Source organism: Trachypithecus francoisi, unplaced genomic scaffold (assembly GCF_009764315.1).
Source record: "Trachypithecus francoisi isolate TF-2019V2 unplaced genomic scaffold, Tfra_2.0 Lachesis_group2, whole genome shotgun sequence".
Classification (NCBI taxonomy): domain Eukaryota; kingdom Metazoa; phylum Chordata; class Mammalia; order Primates; family Cercopithecidae; genus Trachypithecus; species Trachypithecus francoisi.
In genome coordinates, this window is record NW_022681465.1 from 151,847,598 (window position 1) to 151,869,530 (window position 21,933).

General features: G+C 45.3%; 2 protein-coding genes, 1 long non-coding RNA gene and 1 other non-coding gene across 21 annotated transcripts in view; 2 read left to right on the forward strand and 2 right to left on the reverse strand.

Moving 5' to 3' along the window:
- Window positions 1-1,430, reverse strand: part of LOC117065745 (ankyrin repeat and KH domain-containing protein 1) — a 147,165-nt gene extending 145,735 nt beyond the window's left edge. For 14 of the 17 annotated variants that reach the window (XM_033180968.1, XM_033180956.1, XM_033180967.1 and 11 more), the window contains exon 1: window positions 967-1,414. In XM_033180968.1, coding sequence (XP_033036859.1) covers window positions 967-1,266 — 300 coding nt within the window. In that variant the 5' untranslated portion in view covers window positions 1,267-1,414. Of the gene's footprint in view, window positions 1-966 lie in introns of all 17 variants that reach the window. The other 3 variants (XM_033180952.1, XM_033180969.1, XM_033180964.1) reach the window with 2 other exon arrangements.
- A 558-nt stretch (window positions 1,431-1,988) lies between these two features.
- LOC117065759 lies at window positions 1,989-2,928 on the forward strand. The gene is made up of 2 exons (XR_004430030.1): window positions 1,989-2,123; window positions 2,750-2,928. It is a non-coding gene; the product is annotated as an uncharacterized LOC117065759 (long non-coding RNA).
- Window positions 2,929-6,074: 3,146 nt separating this feature from the next.
- LOC117066323 lies at window positions 6,075-6,211 on the forward strand. The gene has a single exon (XR_004430285.1). It is a non-coding gene; the product is annotated as a U4 spliceosomal RNA (small nuclear RNA).
- A 12,244-nt stretch (window positions 6,212-18,455) lies between these two features.
- SLC4A9 (solute carrier family 4 member 9) overlaps window positions 18,456-21,933 on the reverse strand; it is a 28,913-nt gene continuing 25,435 nt past the window's right edge. For both annotated transcript variants that reach the window (XR_004430026.1, XR_004430027.1), the window contains one exon: window positions 18,456-18,545. The gene's annotated coding sequence lies outside the window, so the exon portion shown is untranslated. The remainder of the gene's footprint in view (window positions 18,546-21,933) is intronic.

Here is a 21,933-nt window from a genome sequence, read left to right on the forward strand (position 1 = left end):
GTGGCTCATGCCTGTAATACCAGCACTTTGGGAGGCCGAGGCGGGCGGATCACCTGAGGTCAGGAGTTCCAGACCAGCCTGACCAACATGGTGAAACCCTGTCTCTACTAAAAATACAAAATTAGCTGCGCATGGTGGCGCACGCCTGTAATCCCAGCTACTCGGGAGGCTGGGGTAGGAGAATCGCTTGAACCCGGGAGGCGGAGGATGCAGTGAGCTGAGATCGCGCCATTGTACTCCAGCGTGGACAACAAGAGCGAAACTCCATCTCAAAAAAAAAAAAAAGAAGGTTTCCATAGGCTGCCTCACCTTCTCCAAGCCTAAAACCTCCGAGTTCAGCTACCCAGCTATTCCAACGCTCAGGGATGCCTTGGAACTTCCTTTTCCTGTCTAACTTCACAAAAGGTCCCAGAAGGAGGAGTCACGTGATTTTTCAGGGTAAAAGCCGAGAGATCCCTAACACTCAAACCTGTCTCAAACTGAAGAGGGAAAATAAGAACCCTCTTTAAGCACACAGGTAAGACACACACAAGGCAGAAGGCAAATAAACGTATCCCTCAACTGAGGAGAGGCAAAGAAGAGAAACCATCTTTGCACCAGCTCTGTCTCTGTCTCTGTTTGTCTCTCTCAGTACCAAGGGCAGGGACTCTGGCAAGACCCCGCCCCCCCCAACTCCAAAGCAGGGTGGGCGGGAGGCAGCCTGAGGAGTCCCTGTTCCCGCGCGAAGCTCAGAGACCAAAGGACTCCCTATTGTGGGTCTACGGATGGTGACGGGAACCTGTCCCGCTCGAGCTGAAGAGTAAACCGAGGGCTCACTAGGCCCTCACCGCGGCCACCGCCGCCATGGAGCTGACCGCTGTCACAGGACTCCGTCAGGGAAGCGGGAGGATGGCCCCGGCCCAGAGCCGACCCAAAGAGAATTCACGCCTCACACTGTGTTGGGAGGCGAGGGTCCCGGAGCCTTACCTCGGACACTTCGTCCTCGTCACTGCCAGAGGCACCACCTCCACCCCCGGTCCTCAGCACGGCAGCCGCCAACTTGAAATCCAGCGCAGCGTCCCCTCCGCCGGCACCGCTGGCGCCGCCGCCGCCGCCGCCGACTCCCGGCGCTGGCCCGGCCTCCCCAAAGAGCCTCACGGTGCGGATCCCCAGACCGACCCCTCCCGGCGGAGGCGGCTCCGAGGCCCCAGCTGGGGCGGATCGCGGAGCCACAGAGTCCAGGTCCTCCTCAAAGGAGGTGCCGCCGCCTCCGCCATCAGTCAGCATTGTTCGCACGCGGAGCCGGAGACGGTGCCGACCCACTTGCGGCCACCGCCGCCGCTGATCCCGGGAACGAGAGGAGCAGCAAGAGGAAGAAGCGTCTCCTTTCCCCCGTCCCAGCAGCGCCACTAACTTCTCACTGCCTAACCTGCTGCTTCCCGCCCCCGAGACTCGCCACTGGCTGCAATACCCTGGCGGCTGCAGATCATTGGCCAAAGTGACCCGTCGCTCAGGCTCTTCGTCACGCGCCGCTTGCTGGCTCGCAGCCGCCAAGCTGCGTTGACCCGCACAGGCCTAGGCGGTTGCGAACACCCGCCTCCCACCCTTCACGAGCTGACTTCCGGTCTTTTTCTATGTTTATTGGCCAACCCGTCTGACTATCGCAGCACGACCTTAAAGTGGATTAGTTGGCCTTGTGGTCAGTCATAGTGACCCCAAACAATGGGAGAACTCATTGGCGCCATAAAGTGTCGGTCACTTTGTCGCGGGACGTCGCGTGGTACAATTGGCCTGTGAAAGTACCATTCATCCCGCCCTCATCTGAGGTGACGGGAAAGGGCCGGGAAATTTCCACTTCTGAATAAAATGCTGCTGAAGTGATGACCCGCAAGAATTGGTCAAATTTGGAGTAGACTTCACCCTGCACTTGGTGAAACTTGTACGTCAAGGACGCAAGAGGCGCCGAAGTAACGCAGCTCCCACCTGTCGCTCTCTGCTGGGCGCCCAGACTACGGCCAGAGACCAGCTGCATTGGGATTGGAGAAAGGAAGCCATCAGTCTTAGGGAGGCTCCACCTTCTTGCCATTGCCTGGTTGGAGGAGCGAAGCGTCAGTCACTAAGAGCGGTCACCACCTCTGGGACAGGTGAAGATGCGTAACTTATTTGCCGCGGGCTATTTGGGAGGGAATAGGGGACAGGGAGCGGTGAGGGGACAGTCGAGGGGCAAGGCCGATCCTGCTTCGCGCCTCCCGCCTTTCCGAGTTGAGCCCAGCGCGCGGGTCTGAGGGACACCCGGGGAGCTCCTTGGAATGGCCGCCTAGAGGAGACTCGACCCGCCCGCGTGCCAGGAGCTGGCCGCGCGTCGCAGTTCTACAGCCTTCGGGCGGGATCTCCCAGCGGGGCCGCGTTCTCCTGCTTGCAGACGGCTACGGGCCTGAGGGCTGGACAGCGCCATGCCTCAGTACCGGGAACTGTCCCACGTAGGGAGGTGGGAATTCCGCGAACCGCGCGCGGAATCCGACCTCAGAGTGGAACAGGGTGGTGAAGAGTGCGTGCTCCGGGGCAGTTTCGAGTTCTGGTGCCGCCACTTATTTGCCGCCTGTTTCATTTTTGTGACTCAACTCGCTCCTCTGTGAAATGGGAGTAATATTAGTACCTTCCTCATTGGGTTATTGTTACGAATAAATTAGATGATAACGTAGCGATTAGCAAAGTCCCAAACTTACAGGAAATACTCATTTTTGCTAGTTATTATCTCCTCTTCCTTCAGGAACTCTCTGCTCGCCCCTGGGTCCTACCAGCGCAACTAATTCCAGTTATAATCAGATCTGTGTGGTGCAAAACAAGGCTAGCTGTGGTGGTCTTCCCTCCTCTAAAGATGTCTCTTCCTCCCTGTATCCATCTCTCTATCTCTGTCTTTATCTTGTCAATAAAGAGGGGGTTAAAAAATGCTGAGATTCTGTAGCGGGCGCCGTGGCTTACGCCTGTAATCCCAACACTATGGGATGCTGAGGCGGGTGGATCATTTGAGCCCAGGAGTTCGAGACCTGCCTAGGCAACATGGTGAAACCCCGTCTCTACAAAAAATACAAAAATTAGGCTGGGCGCGGTGACTCACGCCTGTAATCCCAGCACTTTGTGGAGCCTAGGTGGGCGGATCATTTGAGGTCAGGAGTTTGAGACCAGCCTGACCAACTTGGTGAAACCCCGACTATACTAAAAATACAAAAATTAGCCGGATGTGGTGGTGTGTGCCTGTAATCCCAGCTACTCGGGAGGCTGAGGCAGGAGAATCGCTTGAACTCAGGAGGCGAAGGTTACAGTGAGCCAAGATCGTGCCACTGCACTCCAGGTTGGGCGACAGAGCAAGACATCGTCTAAAAAAAAAAAAAATAGGCCGGGCGCGGTGGCTCAAGCCTGTAATCCCAGCACTTTGGGAGGCCGAGACGGGCGGATCACGAGGTCAGGAGATCGAGACCATCCTGGCGAACACGGTGAAACCCCGTCTCTACTAAAAAATACAAAAAAACTAGCCGGGCGAGGTGGTGGCGCCTGTAGTCCCAGCTACTTGGGAGGCTGAGGCAGGAGAATGGCGTAAACCCGGGAGACGGAGCTTGCAGTGAGCTGAGATCCGGCCACTGCACTCCAGGCTGGGCGACAGAGCGAGACTCAGTCTCAAAAAATAAATAAATAAATAAATAAATAATAATAATTAGACCAATAATAATAATAATTAGACCAGCATGGTGGTGCATGCTTGTAATCCTAACTACTCAGGAGGCTGAGGCGGGAGGGATCCCTTGAGCCTGGAAGATAGAGGTTGCAGTGAGCCGAGATCCTGCCACTGAACTCCAGCCTGAGCGACAGAGCGGTGCCCTGTCTCAAAAAAATTAAAAAAAAAAAATCTGTTTCCATCTAATCCTTTAATCAGAGATCACCAAAAAAGCAGTCTGGTGGTTTGTATGGGAAATATCCTTTGACCCCGAGAATGTCCATATGATAACAGAATTTGGCTGAAAGAAAAAAAAAAAGGCCGGGCCCAGTGGCTCACGCCTGTAATCCCAGCACTTTGGGAGGCAGAGGTGAGCGGATCACGAGGTCAGGAGATGGAGATAATCCTGGCCAACATGGTGAAACCCCGTCTCTACTAAATATACAAAAATTAGCTAAGTGTGGTGGCGCGTGCCTGTAATCCCAGCTACTCAGGTGGCTGAGGCACAAGAATCGCTTGAACCCGGGAGGCGGAGGTTGCAGTGAGCTGAGATCGCACCACTGCACTCCAGCCTGGCGACAGAGCAAGACTCAGTCTCCAAAAAAAAAAAAAGTCATTTTCTCCTCTCTTACAACTTTAACAAAGGCCTTTATATATCTCAACTGTGCAAGATTTAATGTTTCATCATCCTTAAACTGGGATCTGAAATTTTTATAAGAATATAATGATTTTTTTATGACTTTAAAAGTTGATTCTGCCAAACATTTATTTAAAAAACATTTTGAAGATCATAAACATTTCTTTGGCTTGGTTATTGCTCATTTTGACATTTCACATGTAAAGGATAGTGTTTTCTATGAGCAGAACATGTTAGTTAAATGTTCTTTCTAGATAATAAGTTGTAGAAAATAAAAAAAAAGTCTTATACCTATTCTACATAACTATTAATGTAAATGCTATGTACACTGGCTTTAGTTAGCATTTGTGGAATTTAATTAGCCTATACCCTCAGTGCTGTTAAGTTTTCAAGGCATGTGTGACTAAGTCACAACCCAAACTAATAACACCAACAAAAGAAACCTAGCACTGCCCAACCCACTTCAAAGCTGGATTATCCAGAATTGGTATGGATACATCCTTAGGCAAAAACAGGTATTGACTGGTACAGCATTACAAAGGAACTGCTTGTCATGCTTACTACTGATACAAAAATAATTTCTGAGGCAACTCCCTGAACAAACTCATTAAATTCTTTAAACAAATGCAGTGACTCTCAAGGACACAGGGAAAGGAAATATGGATATATATACATTTTTCTCAATTTATTTGAGAGAGAAGAAAACACTCTCTTTACTCAGTGCCTACCGACTAACCCCGAGTATAGCTAAAGAAATGTGATTGAGCAATAATCTTTGTTTCACCAGGACCTTTACTTGAGATACCTGTCAGTAGTTTGACAGTCAGTATGGGAATTAGGAACTCCCAGTCTCCTATATTTTGGTGACTGCTCTATAGAGTCTCTATTAAATGTGATTTAACGGCTGGGCACGGTGGCTCATGCCTGTAATCCCAGCACTTTGGGAGGCCAAGGCGGGTGGATCACCTGAGGTCAGGAGTTCAAGACCAGCCTGGCCAACATGATGAAACCATGTCTCTACTAAAAATACAAAAAATTAGCCAGGCGTGGTGGTGGGCACCTATAATCCCAGCTACTCAGGAGGCTGAGGCAGGAGAATTGCTTGCACCTGGGAGGCAGAGGTTGCAGTTAGCCAAGATCACACCACGGCACTTCAGCCTGGGCAACAAGGGTGAAACTTTGTCTCAAAAAGAAAATGTGATTCAATAGTTCCATATATACTACATTCCTATGGATTTAAAATTTGAAAACTCATTGATAAATCATCACAATGTCAAGTGATACATTTGATAGATAAATAAAATCACACTCAGGCCAGGTATGATGGCTCATGCCTGTAATCCCAGCACTTTGGGAGGCTGAGGTGGGTGGATCACCTGAGGTCAGGAGTTCAAGACCAGCCTGGCCAACATGGTGAAACCCTGTCTCTACTAAAAATACAAAAATTAGGCCAGGTGCAGTAGCTCACACCTGTAATTCCAGCACTTGGGAGGCCGAGGCGTGTGGATCACAAGGTCAGGAGTTCAAGACCAGCCTGACCAACACAGTGAAACCCCGTTTCTACTAAAACTACAAAAATTAGCTGGGCGTGGTGGTGCGCACCTGTAATCCCAGCTACTCAGAAGGCTGAAGCAGGAGAATCGCTTGAATCCGGGAGGCGGAGGTTGCAGTGAGCTGAGATCACGCCATTGCACTCCAGCATGTGTGACAGAGCGAGACTCTGTCTCAGGAAAAAAAATGGAGTAGAGATTTGCTTAGTGGCAGTATCATAGCCAAAGGAATGATTATTGCTAATTGAAAACTTTTCCTAATACCCTGCCATGATGACTTGAAATATAGTCTTGAAATATAGTCAGCATTGGCAATTTTGAGTCTCTATGGAATAAAGAAGAAAAGAAAAAAAAAGACAGTGGGAATATTTAGAGTCTACTTATAATGTGTTTCAAAGCACTCTGTTTTGACCATCTTCCAGATCAAGAAGGATAAAGAACACATGGCTGGGCGCGGTGGCTCACGCCTGTAATCCTAGCACTTTGGGAGGCCGAGGTGGGCAGATCGTGAGGTCAGGAGATCGAGGCCATCCTGGCTAACATGGTGAAACCCTGTCTCTACTAAAAATACAAAAAAAATTAGCCGGCCGTGGTGGCAGGCGCCTGTAGTCCCAGCTATTCGGGAGGCTGAGGCAGGAGAATGGCGTGAACCTGGGAGGTGGAGCTTTCAGTGAGCCAGGATCGTGACACTGCACTCCAGCCTGGGCAACAGAGCAAGACTCTAAAAAAAAAAAAAAAAAACCACACATAAAAACTGTAGAGCCAAAGGATTTTTATTTTTTATTTTGTTTTTTTGAGACAGGGTCTTACCCTGTCACCGGTGCTGAAGTGCAGTGGTACAATCACCTGCTCACTGCAGCCTCGACCTCTCAGGCTCAAGCGATTCTCCCACCTTAGCTTCCCAAATAGCTGGGACCACAGGATTGGACCACCATGCCTGGCTTTTTTTTTTTTTTTAATTATTTGTGGAGACGGGGGTCTCCCTTTGTTACTCAGGCTGCTGGCCTCTAACCTCTGGGCTCAAGCAGTCCTCCCACCTCAGCCTCCCAAAGTGCTGAGATTATAGGTGTGAGCCACTGTGCCCAGCTAGCCCAAGGGTTTCTAAAACTTCTGAGACAATAAGAGGTTTCAAATCCCATAATATGAGATTGACAGACTAAATTATAGATACAGGGACTTTAGCTACATGAAGTTCTTTCACATGCATCCTGCATTTTCTCCAGACATTTAATTCCTATATGCCAATCCATCTCAGTTCAGCCCATCTGTATAAGAAGTAAAGGAACATATTGGTTGCACTTGGAGGTCATTTAACCTTTATAATGATCCTATTCAGATTTTACCCATTTTGTAGATGAGGAAGTTGAAACTTCAAAATTGTTAAATAACTTGCCCAAGGTTATAAGGCCAGTGTATAGAAAAGCTGGGATTTGAATTTATTTCTGCTTGGTCCCAAAACCCATGCTCTTCCCACTATATCACATCAATTCCATGGCAACCTCAAAAGCAGAGGAAATTCATCAATCAGGTAAACATGCTTCAACCATTATATCCTTCTTATAAATCTGCTAATCAGCACCCTAGGTGAAGTTATCCCTGACTACCATCAAATATATCTTCCTCCCTTATAACAGAAACATTTAAAACTTGTCTTCTGGTTTCTCCAACTATATTGTTAGTTTCTTAGACCATGTCATTTCACACTAAAAAAATCTAATAGTTTACACAAATTAGCCAGGTGTGGTGGTGGGCCCCTGTAATCCCAGCTACTCAGGAGGCTGAGGCAGGAGAATTGCTTGAGCCCAAGAGGTGGAGATTGCAGTTAGCCAAGATCGTGCCGCTGCACTCCAGCCTGGGCAACAGAGTGAGACTCTGTCTCAAAAAAAAAATTAAAAAATCTAATAGTTAATACATTCACATGGTTCAAATTTCAAAAAGAACAAAACAATTTGACACAACAGGCATGTGGAAAAAAGAATAACATGAATATAAAATGAGGAAAAGAGTCTTTTTACTTTCCCCACTAAATACCTAGACCTCCTCTCATACACAAACCATGTTATTAGGTTTTTAGATATCCTTCTCAGGCCAGGAGCAATGGCTCACACTTGTAATCCCAGCATATTGGGAGGCCAACATAGGAGGATTGCTTGAGCCCAGGAGTTTGAGACCAGCCTGGGCAAAATAACAAGACCCCCATCTCTATAAAACTAAAAATAAATACATAACTTTGGTTCAATAAGCCACCCACCATAGTTTTCGAAAAACAATAAAAATTGTTAAAGGAAGAGTACAAAACTTTTTCTTTTTAGCTGAATTGAGTAAATTGGGTTAGAACAAGGAGATACTGGAGTGTAGGAAAGAAGCAATCTGGCTGCAGCTTTTTGCCCAGGTATGAGATAATGAACACCTGGATTAGGGAAGTGGCTATCAGAATGGAGAAAAAGAAACTGTCAGTAAGTGTAATCAGCATGAAGGTCAGGCACAGTTGCTCGTGCCAGCACTTTGGGAGGCCAAGGCAGGAGGATCACTTGAGCCCAGGAGTTTGAGATCAGCCTGGGCAACAAAGCAAGACTCCCTATCTCTACAAAATAATAATAATAATAATAATAATAATAAAAGGTAGCCAAGTGTGGAGATGTGTACCTGTAGTCCCAACTACTTCGGAGGCTGAAGTGGGAGGATTGCTTGAGCCCAGGAGATCAAGGCTACAGTGAGCTATGATCACACCACTATTCACCAGCCTGGGTGACAGAGTGAGACCTTGTCTCAACAACAACAACAACAAAATCAGTATAACTTTTGCACCTGATGAAATGTGGGAAACAAAAGAGTATAGGAACAAAAGTTACTCCAGATCTATACAAACTGAAAATAAATGTGGCATTATGCATCAAGATCCTTTCTTTAAATTTTTATTTCCACCTATTAGAATGGCTAAAGTCCAAATAAGTGGCAATACCAATGACTGGCAAGAAGGCAGAGCAGCAAGAATTCTCATTCTGGTGAGAATGCAAAACAGTACAGCCACTTTGGAAGACAGTTTGAAAGTTTCTTCCAAGCTAAATGTGTCTTAGGCCAGGCGCAGTGGCTCACACCTGTAATCCCAGCACTTTGCGAGGCTGAGGCAGGTGGATCACTTGAGGTCAGAAGTTCAAAACCAGCCTGGCCAACATGGTGAAACCCCACCTCTACTACTACTAATAATAATACTAATAATACAAAATTTAGCCACGCATGGTGGTGGTTGCTATAATCCCAGCTACTTGGGAGGCTAAGGCAGGAGAATCGCTTGAACCTGGGAGGCAAAGACTGCAGTGAGCCGAGAGCTGAGATCACACCGCTGCACTGCAGCCTGGGTGACAAAACGAGACTCCATCTCAAAAAAAAAAAAAACAAACCCAAACAACAACAAAGTTAAACATGATGGATTTACCTTATGTGTTTGGTTTCAGAGAGCAATGAGAAGAACTTAGCTGAGGTAGAACATTAATTGCTGAGTCAGCCAGAAACCCCCAAACCTTCAACTGAACAGAAACACAGATTTACTATAACTCTGTAACTGAAAACTTTTTTTTTTTTTTTTTTGACAGGGTCTTGCTCTGTTAGTGAGTAGTGCAGTGGTGCAGTCTCACTACAGCCTCAACCTCCCAGGCTCAAGCCATCCTCCCACCTCAACCTCCCAAGGAGCTGGAACTACAGGTGCACACCACCATGCCCAGCTGGTTTTGTTTTGTTTTGTTTTGTTTTTTTTTTTTTTTTTTTTTTTTTTTGTATTTTTTGTAGAGACAGGGTTTTTGCCATGTTACCCGGGCTGTTCTCAAAATCCTGGGCTCAAGCGATCCACCTGCCTCAGTCTCCCAAACTGCTGGGATTATAGGTGTGAGCCACCACACCTGGCCCACATTTTTAAAAGACATCAAGTTGTAGCTTTGCTTTTTGCAAAAGTTAAACATCTCTCTGCAGAAAGGTCATATTGGATGACAATGAAGATTAATCCACTCTTCCCCCAGGTGAGTCCTTGGTGAATATTTTTGTGTATTGCTTCCATTGGAAGGATTGTACTGAAAATATGAGTGCTACCAGTAATTCTATGAGCTTTCTCACTTCAGTACTAATTAAAAGGAAAAGCCCCCGAGCACAGTGGCTTACACCTGTAATCCCAACACTTTGGGAGGCCGAGGCGGGTGTATCACAAGGTCAGGAGTTCAAGACCACCCTGGCCAATATGGTGACGACCCATCTCTACTAAAAATACAAAAATTAGCCAGGCATGGTGATGGGTGCCCATAGTTCCAGCTACTTGGGAGGCTGAGGCAGGAGACTCGCTTGAACCCGGGAGGCAGAGGTTGCAGTGAGCCGAGATTGCACCAGTGCATTCCAGCCTGGGCGGTGGAGTGAGACTCTATCTAAAAAAAAAAAGGAAAAACCAAGAGTCACTTTGAGAAATAAATACCATTAAGTGTGTAGTTCAGCCCAGATGTTCTCGTCTACAGTTGTACAAGCTCTTTGACAAGAATAGGGTTCTAAGAACTGACAATCAATAGGTTACTTGGAGAAATCCAGAACCCTATCTTGTGCATTACAGTGAACCCCCTGCTTCTTCTATCCCACACTTGGTAAACCTGAAGCTAGTGACCCCAAACATCCTTTTTCACATGTCCTCTTACCACTGCAAATTAGACAGCCACACCCACCTTTTGTAGAAGCTCTCCTTGGCTGGTACCATGTCCTTCTGCCACAGACTTTAGAAGATCCCAGAATTGGTGAAACTTTTGAATCTTATGGTCTGAGCACTTTTTCTGATGAGAGAACAGCTAGATAGCAACCCCAGCAGCAAGAATCCTCTTATTTTACAAGTTATGGTGGCCTGGCATTTAGTGAATCAGCACTTTTGAGTCAGAAGACCCCTTGAGTTGTTTTAGTTTTTCACAATCCCCCCCCTCCATTTTTTTTTGAGTCGGAGTTTCACTCTTCTTGCCCAGGCTGGAGTCCAATGGCGTGATCTTGACTCACTGCAACCTCCACCTCCTAAGTTCAAGCGATTCTCCTGCCTCAGCCTCCCAAGTAGCTGGGATTACAGGCGTGTGTCACCATGCCCAGCTAATTTTGTATTTTTAGTAGAGATGGGGTTTCACCATGTTGGCCAGGCTGGTCTTGAACTCCTGACCCAGGGTGATCCGCCCACCTTGGCCTCCCAAAGTGCTGGGATTACAGGTGTGAGCCACCACGCCTGGCCTTACAATTTTTTTTAAATAGAGGAGTAACTTGAGGAGTGAATATCAGAATCAGTATCTCCCAATAAAATCTCTGAAGTGATTTTACATGACCCAATCATTACCCTCTGATTTTTCCTGTGAGAACCTGAAGTACATCCTTGCTTACCACAATGAGAAAGGAGCAGATCCAGGACTCTAACTCAAAGAGCAATTTGGGCTTATAAGTGACCCAGTCAGTTCAGTCTTGGACACTCTTGTGGAGTGTTTGAACTCAACTCAGTTTGCCACACCCTTTTTTCATCAAGGCAGTCCCATAAATCAGGAGATACAGCATGGTGTTCACCTGCAGGGCAGGTAACAGTGCCACGTACCAGGTGTTCTTTCCCAAGGAAGTGGCTATGGCCCCAAAAGGACACTTGTAGAAAGTCTAGGCCAGACATGAGTCTGATATAAGCTCACAGAAGCTATTAAGATATATACTGGTCAGGACTCTACTCTTAAACTTTTCACCTAGAAGCCCTTCTTAAACCCTGGCATTTACACCTCTGGTGTCAAGGGGAAAAAAAAGAAAAGAAAAACAGCCAAAATTGGACTTCTCCAGCAGAGATTTAGTCAACGCAAAAGGTTCATCAGTTGAAAAGAATTGCATCACTGTTACAGAGTTATGTAGGACATATGGGCAGGCCTGTCTGTGGCCTCTGGAGTTTGGTTAAAGCCCTAAACTGTCCCAATGGCTCCACCCATAAGCTGGCAACATTTTAAATCAAGATGGAGCCATACTAGAGAGTCCAAAGAAAACAGCAATACTTTTCTGTATACCAGGGATTTCAAATGGATATTAGAATTCCTGGAGAGTGACTGAAGGGCTCAGAAATACTTAAAAACCCTTCAAAGCACTGGTTGACCACTATTCACAGCCTGGTAATGCTCATGCCCAAGAGTTACTCTCACAAGTTCCCTGTTGCACTCTGTGTATACCATTAGCAGTAGTGTAATTGATACAATCTTTAGGGAAATGAGTTTGGAGGTGCCTTCATTTTATTTTTTTGAAAGACAGTCTCTGTCGCCCAGGCTGGAGTACAGTGGCGTGATCTCAACTGACTGCAACTTCCATCTCCTGGGTTCAAGCAATTCTCCTGCCTCGGCCTCCCAAGTAGCTGGGATTACAGAAATATGCCACCACACTTGGCTAATTTTTGTATTTTTAGTAGAGACCGGGTTTCACCATGTTTGCCAGTCTGGCCTGGAACTTCTGACCTCAAGTGATCCATCCACCTCGGCCTCCTAAAGTGCTGGAATTACAGGCGTGAACCACTGTGCCCAGTCCTTTTCCTTTTTTTTTTTTTTTTTTTTAGTGCACCTACCCTTTGATTTGATTTAGCAAATCCATTTCCAACTCTGGAGAAAAAGTGGCACAGAAACCCTCACACATTAACTCAAAAAAAAAAAAAAATTGTGTACAAGGACATTCATTAAAACCTTACTTGTCAGGGCCAGGCATGGTGGCTCACTCCTATAATCCCAGCACTTTGGGAGACTGAGGTGGATGGATCACTTGAGGTCAGGAGTTCAAGACCAGCCTGGCCAACATGGTGAAACCCCATCTCTAAAAAAAAAAAAAAAAAAAGGCCAGACAGGGTGGCTCATACCTGTAATCCCAGCACTTTGGGAGGCCAAGGCAGGTGGATCACTTGAGGTCAGGAGTTTGAGACCAGCCTGACCAACATGGTGAAACTTCATCTCTACTAAAACATACAAAAATTAGCCAGGCATGGTGGCAGATGCCTGTAATCCCAGCTACTCGGGAGGCTGAGGCAGGAGAATCACTTGAACCTTGGAGCAAAGGTTGCAGTGAGCCGAGATCGCACCACTGCACTCTAACCTCGGTGACAAAGCAAGACTCTGTCTCAAAAAAAAAAAAAAAAGCCAGGGGAGGTGGTGCACACGTGTAGTCCCAGCTACTGGGGAAACTGAGGCATGAGATCACTTGAAGCTGGGAAATGGAGGTTGCAGTGCACAAGATCATGCCACTGCACTCCAGCATGGACAAAAGAGTGGGACTCCGTCTCAATACAAACAAACAAGCAAACCTTACTTGTCCATCAATAAGTAAGTGGTTAAGTTAGCTGTGGTACAGTTATAACATGACCTAAAATGTACTTGTTAAAAAGAATGAAGAGGCCAGGCAGAGTGGCTCATGCCTATAATCCCAGCACTTTGAGAGGCTGAGGCAGGCAGATCATGAGGTCAGGAGATTGAGACCATCCTGACCAACATGGTGAAACCTCATCTCTACTAAAATACAAAAAATTAGTTGGCTGTGGTGGCTCACGCCTGTAGTCCCAACTACTCGGGAGGCTGAGGCAGGGGGGAATAGCTTGAACCCAGGAGGCGGAGGATGCAGTGAGCCAAAATCATGCCACTGCACTCCAGCCTGGCGATACAGCAAGACTCCATCTCAAAAAATAAATAAATAAATAAATACATAAGTAAGTAAATAAATAAATAAATAAAAGAACGAAGAAAATCAGAAGGCTGATTGTGCATGGTACACTGCCAAGTAGGGGAAAAAATGAAATTATTTGTTTTTTACTAGAAATATATCATTTTATTTCTGCATATATTGTTTGAATTTGTTTATAATGAGTATGTAATGCCTTTGTAACAAACAACTATTTTCCAAAACCACCCCAGTTATTACCTTAAAACCAAACTTTAGATAGTTGGTAGATTTTTTGTTTTTAAAAATCTTTATTGTTATTATTAATGTGTTTATCCAACAAATTAAGAAGAAAAAATTTTAAAAAATTTAGAATGTACTTTTTTGGGCAAAATCTAGGGAGTTGCATTTAACTCAGAGAAATGTGAAGTTAGGGAAGAAATATTTCACTTATACTTTGATATACACACACATACACGGGTATATTACCACAATTTTGTTGTTGTTTTTGAGACAAAGTCTTGCTGCGACGCCCAGGCTGGAATGCAATGGTGCAATCTCGGCTGACTGCAACCTCCAATTCCTGGGTTCAAGCAATTCTCCTGCCTCAGCCTCAAGAGTAGCTGGGATTACAGGCATGCACCACCACGCCTGGCCATTTTTTTTTTTTTTTGTATTTTTAGTAGAGATGGGGTTTTGCCATATTGGCCAGGCTGGTCTCAAACTCCCAACCTCAAGTATTCCACCTGCCTTGGTTTCCCAAAGTGCTGGGATTACAGGTGTGAGCCACCACACCCAGCCAATTCTTAGCCCCACCCAGCTAGACGGAGTCTCACTTTATCACCTAGGCTGGAGTACAGTGGAGCGGTTTCAGCTCACTGCAACCTCCGCCTCCCAAGTTCAAGTGATTCTTGTGCCTCAGCTTCTCAAGTAGCTGGGATTACAGGCATGCGCTACCATACCCAGCTAATATTTTATTTTATTTTACTTTACTTTTACTTTACTATTCTATTCTATTCTAATCTATTCTACTCTATTCTATTCTACTCTAGTCTATTCTGTTCTACTCTATTCTATTCTACTCTATTCTACTCTACTCTATGCTATTCTACCCTATTCTACTCTATTCTACTCTACTCTACTCTCTTCTCTTCTATTCTACTCTATGCTATTCTACTGTACTCTATTCTATTCTACTCTACTCTACTCTGTTCTACTCTACTCTACTGTACTCTACTCTACCCTACTCTATTCTATTCTATTCTATTCTATCCTATTTTATTTTATGACGGAGTCTCGCTCTCTCACCCAGCCTGGAGTGCAGTGGCTTGATCTCGGCTCACTGCAACATTCACCTCCCAGGTTCAAGCAATTCTTCTGCCTCAACCTCCCAAGTAGCTGGGACTACAGGCGCCCGCCACCTCGCACGACTAATTTTGTATTTTTAGTAGAGACGGGGTTTCACCATGTTGGCCAGATTGGTCTTGAGCTCCTGACCTCAGATGATCCACCCGCCTTTGCCTCCCAAAGTGCTGGGATTACAGACAGGAGCCACCGCGCCTGGCCATATTGCCACAATTCTCAGAGTATGGTCTATAGATTCCTGCAACCCTCAAGACCTTTTCAGGGGAATCCATGAAGTCAAAACTATCTTCATTATAATTCTAATGTATTATTTTTCACTATATTGCCTTTCGCACTGATGGTACAAAAGCAATAGGGGGTAAAAATTTGCTGGTACTGCTGGGTATGGTGGTGCATGCCTGTAGTCCCTGCTACTCAAGAGGCCGAGGCAGGAGGATTGCTTGAGCCCAGGAGTTTAAGGCTACAGTGAGCTATGATCTCACCACTTATTTCTAAAAAGTGAGCTCTTATTTCTAAAAAACAAAGATCGCTGGTACCTCAGCACAGTATTAGGCAATGGTATCAAACTGTACTAGCAGTAAATGTATTCTTCCCCATTGGGCACTCAAAGCAGGAAAAGGCCAATTTTATTAAGAATCCTTGATGAAGCAGTAACAATTAATTTTATTAAAACTTGACCCTTGAGTACAAGTGTTTTTAATATTCTATGTTAGGAAATGAGAAAGATACACAGAGCACTTCTGCTATATATCAAAGTACATTGGTTGTCTCAAGGAGCATAGCTATTTTGTTTGCAAGCTGCGTTGGCCTTTTTTGTTTTCATAGAACACCATTTTTACTTGAAAATGGCACTGACAGGCAAATGTTGGTAATTCAGATGTGGATATTGGCAGATATTCTCTGGCGCCTGTCACTTGAAGGAAAACACCTGACAATATTTATTTCCAATGATAAAATTCAAATCTTTGAGCAAAAGTGAGAATTTTGGAAAATTGTATATATTACTGGTTGACAATTTTCTAAAAGTTTTAAAGACTTTTTTGATGAGATAAGTCATGGTATTAATAAATATTTTTTATATTATATAATAAAAATGTGTCAATGTTTGAAAGATCTGCACAGTTCAGTGAACCAATGTTTTCCAAATGACCAATCATGATGTTACAAAATCATACATGTGTAAAAGATCCATTGAAAGTGGTGGCTCACGCCTGTAATTCCAACACTTTGGGAGGCCAAGGCAGGTGGATCACTTGAGGTCAGGAGTTCGAGACCAGACTGGCCAACATGGTGAAACCCCCATCTCTATTAACGATACAAAAATTAGCTGGGTATGGTGGTGAGCACCTGTAGTCCCAGCTACTCAGGAGGCTGAGGCATGAGAATTGTTTGAACCCGGGAGGCAGAGGTTGCAGTGAGCCGAGATGGCACCACTGCATTCCAGCCTGGGCAACAGAGCGAGAGTCCATCTGGAAAAAAAAAAAAAAAAAAGTAAGTAATAATAGGCCGGGTGTGGTAGCTCACACCTGTAATCCCAGCACTTTAGGAGGCTGAGGCAGGAGGATCGCTTGAGCCCATGAGTTCCAGACCAGCCTGGGCAACATAGGGAGACCCTGTCTCTACACATAATTTTTTTAAATTAGGGCTGGGCACCGTGGCTTATGCCTATAATCCCAGCACTTTGGGAGGCCAAAGATGGAGGATCACTTGAGTCCAGAAGCTCAAGATCAGCCTAGGCAACATGGCAAAACCCTGTCTCTACTAAAAATGCAAAAAATTAGCTGGGTGTGGTGGCACATGCCTGTAGTCTGAGGGGGGAGGATCGCCTGAGCCTGGGAAGTCAAGGCTGAAATGAGCAGTGATTGCAGATACTGCACTCCACCCTGGGTAACTGAGCGAGACCCTGTCTTAAAACAACAACACAAAATGAAAGTATGTGATAGACCAATGGATTTGAATATAACAGAGTATGGACATTTTGTAGTTGTGCTCTCAACCTTTAAGAAACTAACAGTTGTTGGATTTTGGTGTATTGAAGGGAATATCCAGTTATCTGAAAAATCTATTGAAGTATAATAGATATACTTCAACATAGCTCAACATAGCTGTGTTGAGCCAGATTTTCTTCATGTTCTTCAACCAAAACACTCTTGCATTTGACTGAATACAGAAGCAGATATGAGAATCCAGCTTTTATAAAGCCAGACATTGAAGATGCCATTTTTCTCATTAAATATTTTTGTTTTGAAAAATATTTATTTAGCCGGGAGTGGTGGCTCATGCCTGTAATCCCAGCACTTTAGGAGGCCAAAGCAGGCAGATTCACCTGCTTTGAGGTCAGGAGTTCAAGACCAGCCTGGTCAACATGGTGAAACCCCATCTCTACTAAAAAAACAAAAATTAGCCGGGCGTGGTGGCATGCACCTGTAATGCCAACTGCTTGGAAGGCTGAGGCAGAAGAATTGCTTGAACCCCAGCAGCCGAGGTTGCAGTGAGCCAAGATGGCATCAGTGCACTCCAGCCTGGGCGACAGAACAAGACTCTGTCTAAAAAAAAAAAGGCCGGGCGCAGTGGCTCACGCCTGTAATCCCAGCACTTTGGGAGACCGAGGCGGGCAGATCACGAGGTGAGGAGATCGAGACCATCCTGGCTAACATGGTGAAACCCCGTCTCTACTAAAAATGCAAAAAATTAGCCAGGCGTGGCAGCGGGCGCCTGTAGTCCCAGCTACTTGGGAGGCTGAGGCAGGAGAATGGCGTGAACCCGGGAGGCGGAGCTTGCAGTGAGCCGAGATCACGCCACTGCACTCCAGGCTAGGCGACTGAGCGAGACTCCGTCTCAAAAAAAAAAAAAATTTTTTTATGTGTATACACACACACACACACACACGTATACATATTTATTTATAAAAAGTTATGTTCACATTTATTAAATGAATTAATATATATAGTTTTTAAATCCTTCATTGGAAGATTTTTTTTTCATGTGCCTACTGTGTCAAAGTAAGATTTTCTTTTCTTTTTTATTTTTATTTTTATTTTTTGGAGACAGAGTATCACTTCGTCACCTAGGCTGGAGTGCAGTGGTGCAGTCTCGGCTCACTGCAACCTCCATCTCCCAGGTTGCATTGATTCTCGTGCCTCAGCCTCCCCCAGTAGCTGGGACTACAGGTGTGCACCATCACACCCAGCTTATTTTTATATTTTTAGTAGAGACAGGGTTTCACCATGTTGGCTAGGCTGTTCTTGAACTCCTGAGCTCAGGTGATCTGCCCACCCTAGCCTCCCAAAGTGCTGGGATTACAGGCATGAGCCACCTCAGCCGGCCAGAAGATATTTTTTAATTCCCAGTTTTAACTTCTGACACAGTAAATATTGATACATATAACCCACATACATAAACAAGAGCTCTTTGGGTGTTTAATAATTTTTAAGGGTATAAAGGGGTTCTGAGACAAAAAGGCTTCAGAGCTGCTGCAGCACTATATAGCAGTTCCATTGGAGGCAGAAGAATGGAGGAGATGATGTATGCTCTGCTGGGTTTGCTGTCTTTTTCCACTTAGTCAACTCTCATCTTTTAGCCCAGCAGTCAAAGCTTGGGAGCTAGAGCTTTGTACTGTGTTCTGGATGTTTCTGATGTGAATCTATGAAAGGGAAAATTTACTTCTTTTCCTCTTCCTCCCTCTCTATATCTCCAGGTAGGATTTGGGGATGCACAGGGCAAAGAGAGAGAAACTAGGATAGGGCAAGTGGGAGTGAAGGACCTTCCCAGCCATAAGGATTTTATTCAGAAACTCTGAAGTTAGATGGTTAGGACAAGCTATTAGAAGCAAAGCCTGTCCACTCTGGCTCAGTATCAGGAACTGGGGTGAGCCAGGGAAATGACCAAAAACCCTTCAGTGACATTAAAAAAACCAACCAATTCTTCTAGGCCACAGTGCAACATGGTTCATTAGAATAAGCCAACATGGAAAGAAATCAAGCTTAAAGAAAAAAAAAATGTAAACTCACATAGTAACAGCCTCTGCTTTACCATTTACCTCTTCTTCCACCTCCACATCCACCTATTCCTTTCCCTCCTACCATCCATCCCTTCTCTGTGGCCTGAGCCCTGTCTTTCCATAGACTATTACTGATTGATTGAGAATGTTGTCATTTGGATGGAGAATTTAGGAGTAAGGCATTTCACCATGATTTGCGTCCCCTCTATGCCATTTTTCACCATGATTTGAGTTTCCTCTATGCCATCATACCCTCTGGCTATGATGATCTGGTATGATCTTTAGCAAGCAACTCCCCTCTCTCCTCTAGACCCTCAGTTTATGTTTTTTGTTGTTGTTGTTGTTTTGTTTTGTTTTTGAGAAGGAATTTCACCCTTGTTGCCCAGGCGGGAGTGCAGTGGTGTGACCTCAGCTCACCACAACCTCCGCCTCCTGGGTTCAAGTGATTCTCGTGCCTCAGCCTCCCAATTAGTTGTATGCTACCACGCCCAGCTAATTCTGTATTTTTTTTAGTAGACATGGGGTTTCTCCGTGTTGATCAGGCTGGTCTCAAACTCCAAACCTTAGGTGATCCACCCGCCTCGGCCTCCCAAAGTGCTGGGTTACAGGCATGAGTCACCGCGCCTGGGCACAGTTTTTGTATTTTTTAAATTTTTTTTTTTCAGTTTCTGTATTTTTAAAATGAGATTACCTTTCAGCTCTGTGATCCTATGGTTATCAATAAACAGGAGATAAGTCTAGGTTGGAACTAAGATCTCAGAAATAAATGTAGTGTCATTGAAAATACCAGAGGAGGCCAGGCGCGGTGGCTCACGCCTGTAATCCCAGGACTTTGGGAGGCCAAGGCGGGCAGATCACGAGGTCAGGAGATTGAGACCATCCTGGCTAACACGGTGAAACCCCATCTCTACTAAAAATACAAAAACTTAGCCAGGCGTGGTGGCGGGCACCTGTAGTCCCAGCTACTCGGGAGGCTAAGGCTGGAGAATGGCGTGAACCCAGGAGGTGGAGCTTGCAGTCAGCCAAGATCACGCCACTGTACTCCAGTCTGGGCGACAAAGCGAGACTCCGTCTCAATTAAAAAAAAGAGAGAAAGAAAAGAAAATACCAGAGGAGGCGGGGTGTGGTGGCTCACGTCTGTAATCCCAGCACTTTGGGAGGCTGAGACAGGCTGATCACCTGAGGTCGGGAGTTCGAGACCAGCCTGACCAACATAGAGAAACCCCATCTCTGCTAAATATACAAAAATTAGCCGGGCGTGGTGGCACATGCCTGTAATACCAGCTACTTGGCAGGTTGAGGCAGGAGAATCGCTTGAATCTGGGAGGTGGAGGTTGCGGTGAGCCAAGATCACGTCATTGCAGTCCAGCCTAGGCAACAAGAACGGAACCCTGTCTCAAAAAAAAAGAAAAGAAAAGAAAATAGCAGAGGAAGCCGGGCACAGTGGCTCACACCTGTAACCCCAGCACTTTGGGAGGCTGAGACAGGCAGATTACTTGAGCTCAGGAGTTTGAGACCAGCTTGGCCAACATGGTGAAACTCTATCTCCACAAAAGATACAAAAATTAAACAAGCATGGTGGCAGGCGCCTGTAGTCCCAGCTACTTGGGAGGCTAAGGTGGGAGGATTGCTTGAACCCAAGAAGCAGAGGTTGCAGTGAGCTGAGATCCCACCACTGCACTCCAGACTGGGTGACACAGCAAGACTCTGTCTCAAAAATAGAGAAAATAGCAGAGGCTCTAGTGAAGGAACATGGTCTAGTTTGCATCACTGCACATTATAATCCCCTTTGTAAGTGGATATATTAATGGAAGGTGAACAAACGTGTCTGAAAACAACCTGGAGAAACCTCCCAAGGCCATGATTCTTCCCTTGGGTTCACTTAGCTAGTAGGTTCCTGGAATTGGTACTGGAAAATTCCCCAGTTCTTGTCCAGAAGTGGCAATTCCTTTGGTCTTGGAGGCCCTAGAGGTTTTCAACCTCCCCATTTTGACCTTCCTGTTAGGTTCTGGCCCCTACCATTCTTTTTATTTTTTAACAGCTTTCTTTTTTATTATCTATTTTTTTAGAGACAGAGTCTTGCTCTGTTGCCCAGGATGGAGTGCAGTGTTGCAACCATAGCTCACTGCAGCCTGAAACTCCTGGACTCAAGCAATCCTCCTACCTTGGCCTCCCAAAGTGCTGGGATCACAGGCATGAGCTACTGCACCCCACCTTAACAGCTTTCTTAAAATATCATTCACATATCACACAATTCACTCAAAATGTTCACGTCAATAACTTTTATTATATGCAGAGCTGTGCAACCATCACATCTGTTTTTTTTTAACTTTTAGAGATGGTATCTTGCTATGTTGCCCAGGCTGGAGTACAGTGGTTATTCACATACAAGATCATAGCATACTGTGGCCTCTAACTCCTAGCCTTAGCCTCCTGAGTAGCAGGAACTACAGGTGTGTGCCACCGTGCCATGCTTATCACATCTATTTTAGAACATTTTCATCACTCCTAAAAAGAATTCCTGCACCCCATAGCAATTATCCCTAGGTCCCCAGCCCTGGGCAACCACTAGTTTACCTTATGACTTTATAGATTTGCCTATTATGGATATTTCATATAAATGGAATAATATAATATGTGATCCCTTGCAACTGGCTTCATTCACTTAGAATGATGTTTTCAAGGTTTATTCTTGCTGTAGCATATATGGGTGCTTCATTCCATTTTATGGCCAAATAATATTTCACTGTATGTATATAACACATTTTACTTATCCATTCATCATTTTGGGTTGGTGAGTCATTTGGGTTATTTCTACTTTTTGGCTATCATAAATAATGCTGCTATGAACATTTGTGTATATCTTTATGTGGATATAAGTTTTAAATTCTCTTGGGTCCCTTATCAGTTTTATATTTGCAAATATTTTATCCCATTCTGTGGGTTGTCTTTTCACTTTCTAGGCAGTGTCATTTGGTGCACAGAAGTTTTTTATTTTGATGTCCAATTTTTTTTCTTTTGTTCCTTGTGC